The sequence below is a fragment of the Ctenopharyngodon idella genome, chromosome 6, assembly GCF_019924925.1.
Source record: "Ctenopharyngodon idella isolate HZGC_01 chromosome 6, HZGC01, whole genome shotgun sequence".
NCBI lineage: Eukaryota > Metazoa > Chordata > Actinopteri > Cypriniformes > Xenocyprididae > Ctenopharyngodon > Ctenopharyngodon idella.
The window spans coordinates 11710571-11723261 of NC_067225.1; the positions used below are offsets into that span (position 1 = coordinate 11710571).

The following is a 12691-nucleotide window of genomic DNA, read 5'->3' on the forward strand; positions in this document are numbered from 1 at the left end:
ACCTATAATGCCCCTTTTCACAAGATGTAATATAAGTCTCTCAGAATGTGTCTGAAGTTTCAGCTCAAAATACCCCACAGATCATTTATTATAGCTTGTCAAATTTGCCCCTATTTGGGTGTGAGCAAAAACACGCCGTTTTTGTGTGTGTCCCTTTAAATGCAAATGAGCCGCTGCTCCCGGCCCACTTTCCAGAAGAGGGCGGAGCTTTAACAGCTCGCGCTTCGGTCGCTCAACAACAACAAAGCTGGAGAATCTCACGCAGCCAAAATGAGGATTGTCAGTAACGGTGTTCAGCCTTACATTGTTCAAACCGGAGTCGGACACTGATGGAGAGACTCAGGAAGAAGTTACAACTTTTAGAATGAAACTGGACGTTTCTGAATGGTTAGTGGATAAATTTATGTAGTTGCTGTGGAGTTGATTCAACTCATCCACTAGCATGTGTCGTCATGTTCATCTTTTGTGTTGAATTGACCCTCGTTTGTGAAGCAGTCCGGCGTAAAATGACGGCATGTCAACAACACTCTACTACAACAACTCTTCCTCTTCTCTAAAGCAGCCCAACATGGCCCTGCCCCCTTTGTTGCATGTTCTCGGGGGCGGGGTTTATGTGAATTTTTGGGTTTGTGATGTCACCAACCCGGGAAGAAGCTCATTGTAGTTCCTACCAGCCATTTGTTGTAGTCCGTAAAAAGCGATTTCTGTAAAAGAAAATATCTCCCTTTGCATTGAACTTTGAGCGTCGTAACTTTGCAGATGTTTCAAATTTTTTGATTCCGCAAACTCTCAAAATTTGATATATATTTTTTAAGACTCATTAATAGTGCGATGTTAAAAATTAAATATTTGCCATTTATGTTGTCATTATTCTAAAGCTAAAAGCAATGATTAATATATTATCTGTATAATATTAATTTTAATTCAAAATAATTATTTATTTGTATAGCGCTTTTCACACAAAAACCTTTTCTCTGACATGTTCCATGGATCCCCTAGCGCCACCTTGTGGTCCCAATTTAAAAAAAAATCTTCTCTTGTACTTTATAAATCTTTATAAATGAATTTTATGAAATATTTAGAACTAATAGTGTGATAGTGCTTATTCACTTACCACCCTCTTTGATGGTATTGTCACTGTGACTGTTAGAGTGTTCAGGCAGGTTGTGGTGGGAGTGAAAATGTTTCGCTCCAAGACTGTCCACATCTCCGGTAGTATCGGAGCTTCCACGACGTGTTAACTTCCCTGCAACGCAACAACACACAGCCGCAATATGACAATACTAAAATTATTAAAATGTTCAAGTTTTATGAATTCAAATTTTTAGGTATGCTTTTTAATTAAAAAAAGAATTTGGGAAAAAATAAAATGGATTTCATAGGACACTACATACCCATGATGGTGGAAGGCCAACCCCCACGGTCCAGTGTGCGACGGTCATCTCCCAGTCCAGAGAAGCTGCCGAATGAGAAGGTGCTGCGTGTGGGTGAGACGTCCAGGTGATCCTCATGCATCAGGAAAGGTACACCCATCCGCCGCTGCCGTTTTTTCCCAGTATGGTGGAATGGGATAGAACCTTTTCTCTCCCGATCCTCTCTACGATTCTTAAACTGAAAAACAAGTGGTTTCAAACAAAGGTATCCCTCCTAGAAAATTAGGATGTTACATTAACATTTTAAAAGGGGTTTTGCTTAATCTAAGATAAATATATAGTGGTTTACTCTCTTAAACTATGCAAAAAATAAAATAATTTACAAACCTTTTTGAATATGTTCATGCCCATCTCAACTGAAAGGTCAGGGACTGCTGGTCTCCTGAGGTTTGTAATGGACACCTTGGAGAAGGTCTCAGAGCTCAATGACCTGCTCTCCTCATTACATTTCAGAGTCATATCCTTAGAAAAATAGGATTAGGAACGACAAGCATTAATGTCGTTTCCATTAATGTCCGTGACCAAATTATGAATGTGAAAGTGACACCGTGTCCTAACCAGAAGCGATGATAAAAGGTATCATTACCATGTTAATCAGAGTTTTTGTCCTAACTATCCGGCGACACGCGATGATTCTATTTTAGAAACGGTTTCTATTAATCTGCGACATCGCGGCTAGAACAACAACACAAAGTATGGCAACGATAATCTTATGAACTGTTTATGTGCTTTATTTAATGTTAAAAGCGTGTAATGTGACTTTGAACATCATTTAGTGCTCCCGGCTTTGTAGCCGTACTAAAAGCAACAATCAATGGATAATTTACCTCAGATCTTAAAATTAAACAAGAACATTCAAACTGTGGGCAAACAAGTGTAGTCTGTGTCAAAGATTGTTTAAGTAACGCAGTATGTATTTTTAATATTGTTTAAATGGTGTAGTATTTGTGAATTTGATTACTTATCCACTTCCTTGCGAGTGCCGTTAAGATTTATCTCTGGTGCCGCGCACTTGCCGCGAGAGCCCGCCCACACGCTGTTCTGATTGGCTGTGGTTTTTGATTGATTTTGTCGCATCGCGTAGTGGCGTCGCGACTGGTGTGGACAGACAAATTGTTTGTCGCTGGAATTTTATCGCATCGCCTCTGGTGTCCCATACTCGGAATTTGTGCTCTGCATTTCCAAGTGCGCACACAGCATTAAACACAAACACACCATGAACACACACCCGGAGAAGTGGGCTGCCATTTTGCTGCGACGTCCGGGGAGCGATTGGGTGTTCAGTGCCTTGCTAAAGGGCACCTCAGTTTTGTCCCTAAAATGCTCTTGTGTGTAGGACTAATTTCTTACGCATCTCATCCCAAGCCTCTGTTGCTAATCCCAAAATGTCATTTTAGAGCTAGAAACAGAGGCTTCAGCCATTGATAGCACAATAATGCAGTTATTAATGCAGTTAGGGAGAGAGAAAGAGAGATGAGAAAGAGAGATGTATGAAGCGTGTATGAATTAGGCCCTGTCCCAAATGGCACACTTCTATGCACTTTCGGTCTTGTGGACTTACAATGGCTGCCGCGTGCACGTGTCCGTTAAGGTGAGTAAGGTAAGGACCGTAGGGTGTCCCATTTGTTAATTTTAGGCTTCAGAAGGGTGCACTTTTGCTGAGCCCGCACTGGTGCGAGCTCCACGGCAGACTTCTTCCCGACAGTCAAAGTCATGTTATGTCACGAAAGTGCGGACTCGTAGGAAGGCCGTGAGTGTTTAGGGTGCCATTTGGGACAGGGCCTTACCTGAGTCTGTGCATCTCTCAACAGTGTTTGGCAGCAGTGTTTCTACTAACAGTGAAACTGTAAGTTTATCTGCTTCAAGAACAGCGGCATTATTACCTCGCTAGTGAGAAAAGTCAGTAGTGAGTCAGAAGTTAGTACCTCACTAGTGAGAAAAGTAGTCCTTGCATGGGAGTTTTTACAGCGGTGAAACAATAGCCTAGTGGGCAGCACTACAAAACATGCCGCAACTGTGCTTTAAGAGTTTTAGGCTCGAATTTTAGCCTTCTCAAGTCAACATAGTTCGTTTTAAATGTACATTTATTGATTTGAAAAAGATATTTGTTATTCATTGTCTGTTTGTATTAGGCTGTGTTTATTTTTAATTGATACGTAACGATAACAACATTGTAAATATTTGCTGTTAACCAATGTTAGGTGACAGTTTTTGTTTTACCATTCTTGATGCAAAAGAAACAGCAGATTGGTCAAGCGTTTGGTTTTGTGAATCACTCATGAAATTGAGACGACTGACAGTGATAACCAACAGATAAATGATATTACATTACATTTACTGTATTACATTTCCAAAGTAACCTTCCCAACATCCCAATTTCAAATGAGTTGATGATTATGTCATGTATTTCACACCCTGGCTCCGTCAGAATACAAATGCACCATTACCATCTGAAACTGTCTCACAGTCAGCTAACTGACATGTTAAGAATTGTTAGTGTGCTGAATTACCTGTGTCTTGTGAGTATTGACCAAAGAAGGGGTCGCAGCCACCATGGAGCTGCTGCGAGGCCGTGGTAAGGGGGGTATCAGGGGCTCAGGGGGGCGTTCAGGCTTCTCCTGCAGTATCTGACGCAGCCGCTGCAGGTAGAAGATGAGGGCCCAGTGCACACCTTCTTCTGTCCAGTGAGGCTGCATCAAGCAGCGCAGCACTGCAACGTCGAAATAGGTGGCATACCTTGCTCGCTGAGATACAGAGATGCCACCTGGGACTGAGAAACTTTCGGTGAAAGAAAGACAGAGAGGTTGTTACAGAAAATGCTGGTCAGAAAGAACGGAAGTTCAGACTGAGGTTGCTGAGAACCGTTGCTTGGCAACTGCACTGCAATCACATGCACAGACTAACAGTGTGACAGATGGGAGTCTGACTGGAACTGGACACTGTTTATCTAGACAACATGAAGAAAAAATGCTTTAAGATCGTTCAAGTTTTAAAAGATTAAAATGGACTTTTTGCATTAGTTAATCATGAACTAACAATGAAGAACATTTTTTACATTATTATTAATCCACACTCTAAAAAATTGTGGGTTAAAAACAGCCCAAGTGGGGTTGAGAATGGACAAACCCAGTGATTGGGTTGTTTTAACCCAGCGGTTGGGTTAAATGTTTCCCAAAGTGCTGGGTAGTTTTATTTAACCCAACTATTGTTTAAGAATGACTATATGTCTGGCTTAAAATGAACCCGAAATTAAAAAAAAAAAATCAGACACATAATTACTAGAGGAAACAATAATAATCAAAAAGGTGAACATTTATTAATATGCAATTTAATAAATGATTATTGTTTAATTATTATTTATTAAATGTATTAATACATGTTCATTTATTAAACATTAATAAATGTTAATTTTCAACATATTTTGGGCTCATTTTAAGCAACCAATACAGTCATTTTTAAACAATAGTTGAGTTAAATAAAACTACCCAGCAGATTGGGCAAACATTTAACCCAACCGCTGGGTTAAAACAACCCAAACACTGCTTTAAAACAACCCATTCTCTGGGTTAAAACGACCCAAACGCAAGGCTAAAAAAAAACCATTCTCTGGGTTAAAACAGCCCAACCGCTGGGTTAAAACAATCCAAACACAGGGTTAAAAATAACCCAATCGCTGGTTTAAAACAACCCAGCCGCTGGGTTAAAACAGCCCAACTGCTGGTTTAAAACAACCTATGCGCCGAGTTAAAACAGCCCATTCGCTGGGTTAAAACAACCCATTCTCTAGGTTAAAATGACCCAACCACTAGGTTAAAACGACCCAAACGCAGGGCTAAAAAACCCAACCGCTGGGTTAAAACAGCCCAACTGCAGGGTTAAAACGACCCAAACGCAGGGCTAAAAAACCCAACCGCTGGGTTAAAACAGCCCAACTGCAGGGTTAAAACAACCCAAACACAGGGTTAAAAACCACCCATTCGCTGGGTTAAAACAGCCCAACCACTGTGTTAAAACAACCCAACCGTTGGTTGTTACAACAAACCAATTGTGGGTTTGTCCATTTTCAACCCAACTTGGGTTGTTTTTAATCCAGCATTTTTCAGAGTGAAGGTTAATCTTAATTTATAAATGTATTATTTTCCATTGGTGATTCATGATCGTTCATACTAAAGTCAATTATGTTAATTTATAGAATTAGATATGTTAAAAATGTATTCGTATATGTAGAAAGTAACATTAGCTAAAAAAAAAGTGTTTTTTTATTAGTATTCATAATAGCTAATGCATTAACTAATTGATTTACCTTATTGTAAAATGAACCACCCAGAAATTTGATTGACTTTTTTTTTCTATAAATACTCAATTTTCAACGTTGAATGATATACTCCTGTTATATGCACCACCTGTATGTACAAACACTCACTTCTTCTGTTGTGAAAATCCTTTCTCAAAGGCCTGCTGTGAAGACCCTCCCTTCTCCACAGAGTTGCCACGACGACAGCTCTGTCCTGTCACTGAGGGGGAGGAGGAGTCGGGCAGGGCTGATTCACACACCACCTGAAAGCCGAGGCAGAAGAGGAGATCACATGACCCGAGCAGAACAATGATGTTAATGCACTGCGAGGGGAAATTAATATACGCCAGGACTGAATGAGCCACAAGGGGCTGTGCGGCTGCAAATCACAGTCTGAATACTCACTGCAGGGCATGGGTTACTGGTATCATGAGGACTACACTGGTTACTCACTGGAGAATTCCTCTTTGCTGTGGAGAATATATCACAGAAAGAGAGAGAGCAGATATTTGAAATATGAACGATAAAGAACACACATAAAGAACAATGACACTGGTAACACCGATCAGAAATTATACTGATGTTGAGGAAAGAGGTGAAAGAAATCTGACCTGTAACAATGTTGCGCATGGGTTTGACAAGGGCAGAAAACGCAGGAACATCAGGTTGACGGTGCTCCCACATCGGCTGCCAAATAACAAGTCCACCAGCCAGTCGAAAGGTGAGGTCCGACTCCTGCCAAATGCAAAATTATCAACAATTTTAACACATTTATTAATGAAATAAAAAAATGCCAAAATTAAAATTGAACATGCACAGCCAAAAAATATTATATAATTTTGAACCGATAAAGTGGGGCTCAACAATGAGGATTTTAAGACTTTACTTGCTTTGTCCTGCAAATTTTCATCAGCCCCGCCACAAAAGAATGATCCATTTTTATTTTTGATAGAAATATTTATATTTTTCAGTAAATGTTACGTTTGCTTTTGTCACTCACTAAAATATTTTGATTATTTTATTATTATTTAATTACAATTATTTAATAATGATATAATAATAATAATAATAATAATAATAAAATAATAAAATATATATTTAAAAAATAAGCCGGAAATTACACACTCTAAAAAATGCTGAGTTAAAAACAACCCTAGTTGGGTTGAAAATGGACAAACCCAGCGAATGGGTTGTTTTAACCCAGAGAATTGGTTGTTTTAACCCAGCGGTTGGGTTGTTTTAACCCAGAGAATTGGTTGTTTTAACCAGGCAATTGGATTGCTTTAACCCAGCAAATGGATTGTTTTAACCCAACGATTGGACTGTTTTAACCCAGCGGTTGGGTTAAATGTTGGCCCAACCTGCTTGGTAGTTTTTGCCTCTAGTAATTATGTGTCTGATTTTTAATTTCCAACATATTTTGGGTTCATTTTAAGCCAGACATATAGTCATTTTTAAACTATAGTTGGGTTAAATAAAACTGCCCAATCGCTGGGTTAAAACAACCGAACCTCTGGGTCAAAACACACTTTTGTTAACCTTATCTAGATAACATTATCGAATGACAAATCAGAAAAATTTACAGTGCACAAGATCAATGAATGCAAAATTTACAGTGGCAACGCGGCACTAATGGCATATGAGTCAGCAGATCATCCTTATCGTTGAGCCCTGCCGAAAATATAAACAAAATAAACAGTAAAGGTTCCAACCTTGATCCGGTTAATGAGGGGAGCAAAGAGAAACACAAAGAGCTCCACGGTGGCCATGTTTTTGTGGTAGAGTTTGGCTCGGGCATACTCATTCTCTTCAGTGGTGCTGCTGCCATTGCGGTCTGTGAGACTCTGGTTCCCCATGGGCTGGAGGTAGGCACTACTGCTGCCGCTGCTGCCGCCGGACCAGCCGTGTCCCAGGCCAGGCTCCTGGTGACACTCCTGCGCCGCTTCCAGAAGCATCCAGTGTAGAGTGTGAAGGAGTTTTGTTTCAGCCACCCCGAGTTTATCCTGGTGTCCTGGTGAAGAGAGATTGTGGACATGCTAAGCAATAAAATTAACCACAGAAGTGAGTTTACCCAAACACACAGGGCACAGAGGACATAATCTAGCAACTGCAGTTTGATAAGTGTTCCTACCCAGCTTGTTGCGGTTGGAGAGAAGGATGGCAGTGCAGTGAAGAACATGAGGCAGAGCAGCCTGAACCAGCTCCCAGCGAGAGATGCTCTGGATGGCTTCAGTGAGGGCTGGAGAGAGCCCGTGGAGTTTGTTCTCCACCAGCACCCGCTCGAACGACTAGCCAGGATTAACAGCGTGAGACATAATCCCCAAGAGCACTTTTTAAATGATTACTTATTCTTGTTACAGTATTATTTGTACACAAGGAAGAGAAGAGAATAAACCAGCCTGACTATCAGTCATCTGGTACAATAATAATAATAATAATAATTATTATTATTATTATTATTATTATTATTATTTATTTATTACAAAATATGCTGATTTCCAGTCTTGCATAGTCTTTAGAAAGCAGAATAAAATGCTTATTTAATAAATAAATAATTGGGAATTTGTTAACAATACATTCTAAAAAATGCTGGATTAAAAACAACTCAAGTTGGGTTAAAAATGGACAAACCCAGCTGTTGGGTTAAATGTTTGCCAAACTTGTGGATATTTTTATTTAACCCAACTAATGTTTACAAATTTTGGGTTAAAAATAACCCAAGCTGGGTTGAAAATGGACAAACCCAGCAATTGGGTTGAATGTTTGCCCAACCTGCTGGGTAGTTTTATTTAACTCAACTATTGCTTAAAAAATACTTTATTGCTTGCTTAAAATGAACCCAACACTGTCCAGCAGGTTGGGCAAACATTTAACCCAATCGCTGGGTTTGTCCATTTTTAACCCAACTTGGGTTCTTTTTAACCCAGCATTTTTTAGCAATAGTTGAGGTAAGTAAAACTACCCAACAGTTTGGGCAAACATTTAACCCAACATCTGGGTTAAAACAACCCAATCGCAGGGTTTGTCCATTTTTAACCCAACTTGGGTTGTTTTTAACCCAAAATTTTTAAACATTAGTTGGGTTAAATAAAAATATCCACAAGTTTGGCAAACATTTAACCCAACAGCTGGGTTTGTCCATTTTTAACCCAACTTGGGTTGTTTTTAACCCAAAATTTTTAAACATTAGTTGGGTTAAATAAAAATATCCACAAGTTTGGCAAACATTTAACCCAACAGCTGGGTTTGTCCATTTTTAACCCAACTTGGGTTGTTTTTAACCCAAAATTTTTAAACATTAGTTGGGTTAAATAAAAATATCCACAAGTTTGGCAAACATTTAACCCAACAGCTGGGTTTGTCCATTTTTAACCCAACTTGGGTTGTTTTTAACCCAAAATTTGTAAACATTAGTTGGGTTAAATAAAAATATCCACAAGTTTGGCAAACATTTAACCCAACAGCTGGGTTTGTCCATTTTTAACCTAACTTGAGTTGTTTTTAACCCAGCATTTTTAAACAATAGTTGAGTTAAATAAAACTATCCCGCAGGTTGTGCAAACATTTAACCCAACAGCTGGGTTAAAACAACCCAATCGCTGGGTTTGTCCATTTTTAACCCAACTTGGGTTGTTTTTAACCCTACCTTTGAGTACATTGACATATTTACAGTGAATTAGCCTGTTTATTATGTTTAAAATTAAACTTAACTTAAGCGTGTACATGAACCTCTGATTTAGGCTTTTGTTTTCAGAGGTTATTCACAGGTGACAGTGTCCACTCGTGATTATTACACTCACCACACAGGACGCTTCATACTGCTTCCCCAACTTCGGCCGCAAAAACGCGCTGAAACAGAAACATCTTTCATTTAGTTACATATCTGTAGCCTAATAAACCTGCATAAAATAACAGCCATAATCGAGGCAGGACAATCAGTGCTCTAACATGATTTGAACTGAAACTGAATTATGGCGAACTCTGGGTAAGGCACTGACAGCAGCATTGCTCCATGATGAAGGTTAAATATTCGATTGAATATTTAGCAAATTTAGTTCAGGGGTTCATGATGAGACACACAAGGTGCGGCGGTGTATGAAAAGATGACGCACGAGACACCAGCGCAACAGAAATCCATTCACAGACCGGTATGAGAGATGAATACGAATGAGCAGGGCTCTGCGGGATCCACAGACAGGAGAAACACACTAATCACTCGCGGAAAACACCTGTTATGCCACGACGAAATCACTGACCTGGTCTGTCTCCATAGGAAGGTTTGGATCGGAAACGGGATCCCCCGGCAGTTTTCCTGGTCACTGTCATCCAAGCTCTTTCTTTTCACCATTTTTTGACCTGCTGGATTCAAGGGTGCAGACGTTCCGCTCACAGATGGATTTGATTCACGGCATATCACAGTGATATTTTACCTCGGATCGTAAAATGGCTGCAGGTGTTGACTCGTGTCGACACCACCCCGCGGAGCAGCGCCGAAACACCGAATCCACTTGTCAATTAAGGGACACTGACCACCGGTTTGAAGAGACGGCTTGAAATACGTAATCAATGAGATGGAGCGATCGACCCCCTCTGGGTCTTAAAAACGCGAGATTCGCGAGGGTAACAATTAATACTGCATATTATATGTACACAGTTACATATTAACCAAATGGCAGTTCCCCCAAAAGAAGTATTGTTGGGTCATTCCTGGGATTTTGACTTGGAATTTTTAAACTACATATAATTACTTTTCTAAATAGCCCACATTATTAGGCACACATCAAACCTCCAAGAAATCATATTTTCCCATTTAGGCATTAAGTACCTCACTGATTCTTGAGATAAGGGACAAAACATGTTTTAGAAGTTTTTATTATTTAATAATACATTATTTATTCACTTGGGAACTTAATTTGCATCAGACGCATTAAAAAGCATGATATTTTATTCTGATTTATCCAACAACAGTGTAAAGTCTTCAATTATGTAATAATGGTGTTCAGTAAAGAAGCTAAGTGAAAAAAATAAATTCTCTTTTTTTTTTTTTTTTTTTTTTTCTTGGGTTAGGGTTATGAACAATCCAGTTCCTAAATTCCTTAATTTTCTACCTTCCTTTTTAATATTAAACATATATTACAAATGTTCTTAGGAAAATTAGACATGATATCATGTAGTTCAGTCGATGTTTTAATATTTTAACACAATGAATTGAAAAAAAGAATAAAACATTTCTTTTAAAATGAACAAAAACCTTCACCTGACGGAGTTAAATACTGACAGAGATGACAAATATTGACGGTGTTGACAAATACTGAAGGAATTGACAAACACTGAAGGAGTTGACAAATACTGACAGAGATGACAAATACCGACGGAGTTGACAAATACTGACAGTTTTGACAAATACTGAAGAAACTGACAAACACTGAAGGAGTTGACAAATACTGACGGTGTTAACAAATACTGACCATGATGACAAATACTGACAAGTTGACAAATACTGAAGGTGTTAACAAATACTGATGGTGTTGACAAAAACAAACGGAGTTGACAAATACTGAACGAGTTGACAAATACAGATGGTGTTGACAAATACCGATGGTGTTGACAAATACTGATGGTGTTGACAAATACTGTATGAGTTGAAAAATACTGATGGTGTTGACAAATACTGACAGAGCTGACAAATACTGACGGTGTTGACAAATACAGATGGTGTTAACAAATACCGATGGTGTTGACAAATACTGATGGTGTTGACAAATACTGAACGAGTTGAAAAATACTGATGGAGTTGACAAATACTGACAGAGCTGACAAATACAGATGGTGTTAACAAATACTGATGGAGTTGACAAATACCGATGGTGTTGACAAATACCGACGGTGTTGACAAATACTGACAGTGTTGACAAATACAAATAGAGCTGACAAATACTGATGTAGTTGACAAATACTGACAGAGCTGACAAATACTGATGGTGTTAACAAATACCGATGGAGTTGACAAATACCGATGGTGTTGACAAATACCAATGGTGTTGACAAATACCGACGGTGTTGACAAATACTGACAGTGTTGACAAATACAAATGGAGTTGACAAATACTGATGTAGTTGACAAATACTGACAGAGCTGACAAATACTGACGGTGTTGACAAACACTGATGGTGTGGACAAATACAGATGGCGTTGACAAATACTGACGGAATTGACAAATACTGATGGTGTTGACAAATACCGACGGTGTTGAGAAAGGTCCAGCTGGGGCCAATATACAGTATATGTAAATAGAATCAAACAACATCAGAAGAATTCCCCATATGCAAAAAAACATATTAAATCACATTATATAGACTTTTTGAGAGCACTTGTCAACCATCAGACGTCTGACGGAGTTGACAAAATTGAATATTTTTCTACCTTAACCACGTGTTCTACAGTGGAGCAATTTTGTTTTCTTTCTCAGTTGTAGCTGCCTTATTAAACATAAATAAAAAATGACAAGATTTATCTTACAACTATTTACAGAAACTATTACACCGAGATGACGAAATTGACATATTAAAGCTGTGACTGCAGAGACTTTAACATTGTTTGTATAAAATATAAAAAAATATAAAACTTCCAGGACTATGTGTCCTACTGTGAGATCCACAATGAGCGGGAAATAGTAAGTGGTCCTCAGAGTTAAAGATGACCATGACATTGCCTAATTTATTCAGAATTATAAAAAATCCTGACGGAGTTGATGCAAAGTGAGGACACAACTTTGATAGCCATTTTTATGGAAAATATAATTCAAGACTTACTTTTTGTATTGTTTGATATATTACAGATTTCTGCCTTTCAATTTAAATGTATATTTTTGAATTTGTTGCATTTTTAAACACTTTGTTTGGCAATTTTACAGTGTGACAGGCTAAATTACATGTGTTTCCAAGTATAGAGCATGAATTTAAA

At 38.6% G+C, this 12691-nt stretch overlaps 1 protein-coding gene and 1 long non-coding RNA gene across 13 annotated transcripts in view; one reads left to right on the forward strand and one right to left on the reverse strand.

Annotated features, from left to right (window-relative positions):
- Window positions 1–11160, reverse strand: part of LOC127513888 (protein unc-80 homolog) — a 65505-nt gene extending 54345 nt beyond the window's left edge. For 8 of the 12 annotated variants that reach the window (XM_051896049.1, XM_051896048.1, XM_051896051.1 and 5 more), the window contains exons 1-11: window positions 9984–11159; window positions 9528–9576; window positions 7859–8015; window positions 7440–7738; window positions 6339–6462; window positions 6133–6197; window positions 5857–5990; window positions 3944–4211; window positions 1761–1895; window positions 1395–1611; window positions 1115–1246 (exon numbers count right to left, since the gene is read on the reverse strand). In XM_051896049.1, coding sequence (XP_051752009.1) covers window positions 1115–1246; window positions 1395–1611; window positions 1761–1895; window positions 3944–4211; window positions 5857–5990; window positions 6133–6197; window positions 6339–6462; window positions 7440–7738; window positions 7859–8015; window positions 9528–9576; window positions 9984–10075 — 1672 coding nt within the window. In that variant the 5' untranslated portion in view covers window positions 10076–11159. Of the gene's footprint in view, window positions 1–1114; window positions 1247–1394; window positions 1612–1760; window positions 1896–3943; window positions 4212–5856; window positions 5991–6132; window positions 6198–6338; window positions 6463–7439; window positions 7739–7858; window positions 8016–9527; window positions 9577–9983 lie in introns of all 12 variants that reach the window. The other 4 variants (XM_051896047.1, XM_051896045.1, XM_051896044.1 and 1 more) reach the window with 1 other exon arrangement.
- LOC127513925 (uncharacterized) overlaps window positions 1–12691 on the forward strand; it is a 757994-nt gene that overhangs the window by 608709 nt on the left and 136594 nt on the right. The gene's annotated exons all lie outside the window — the stretch shown is intronic.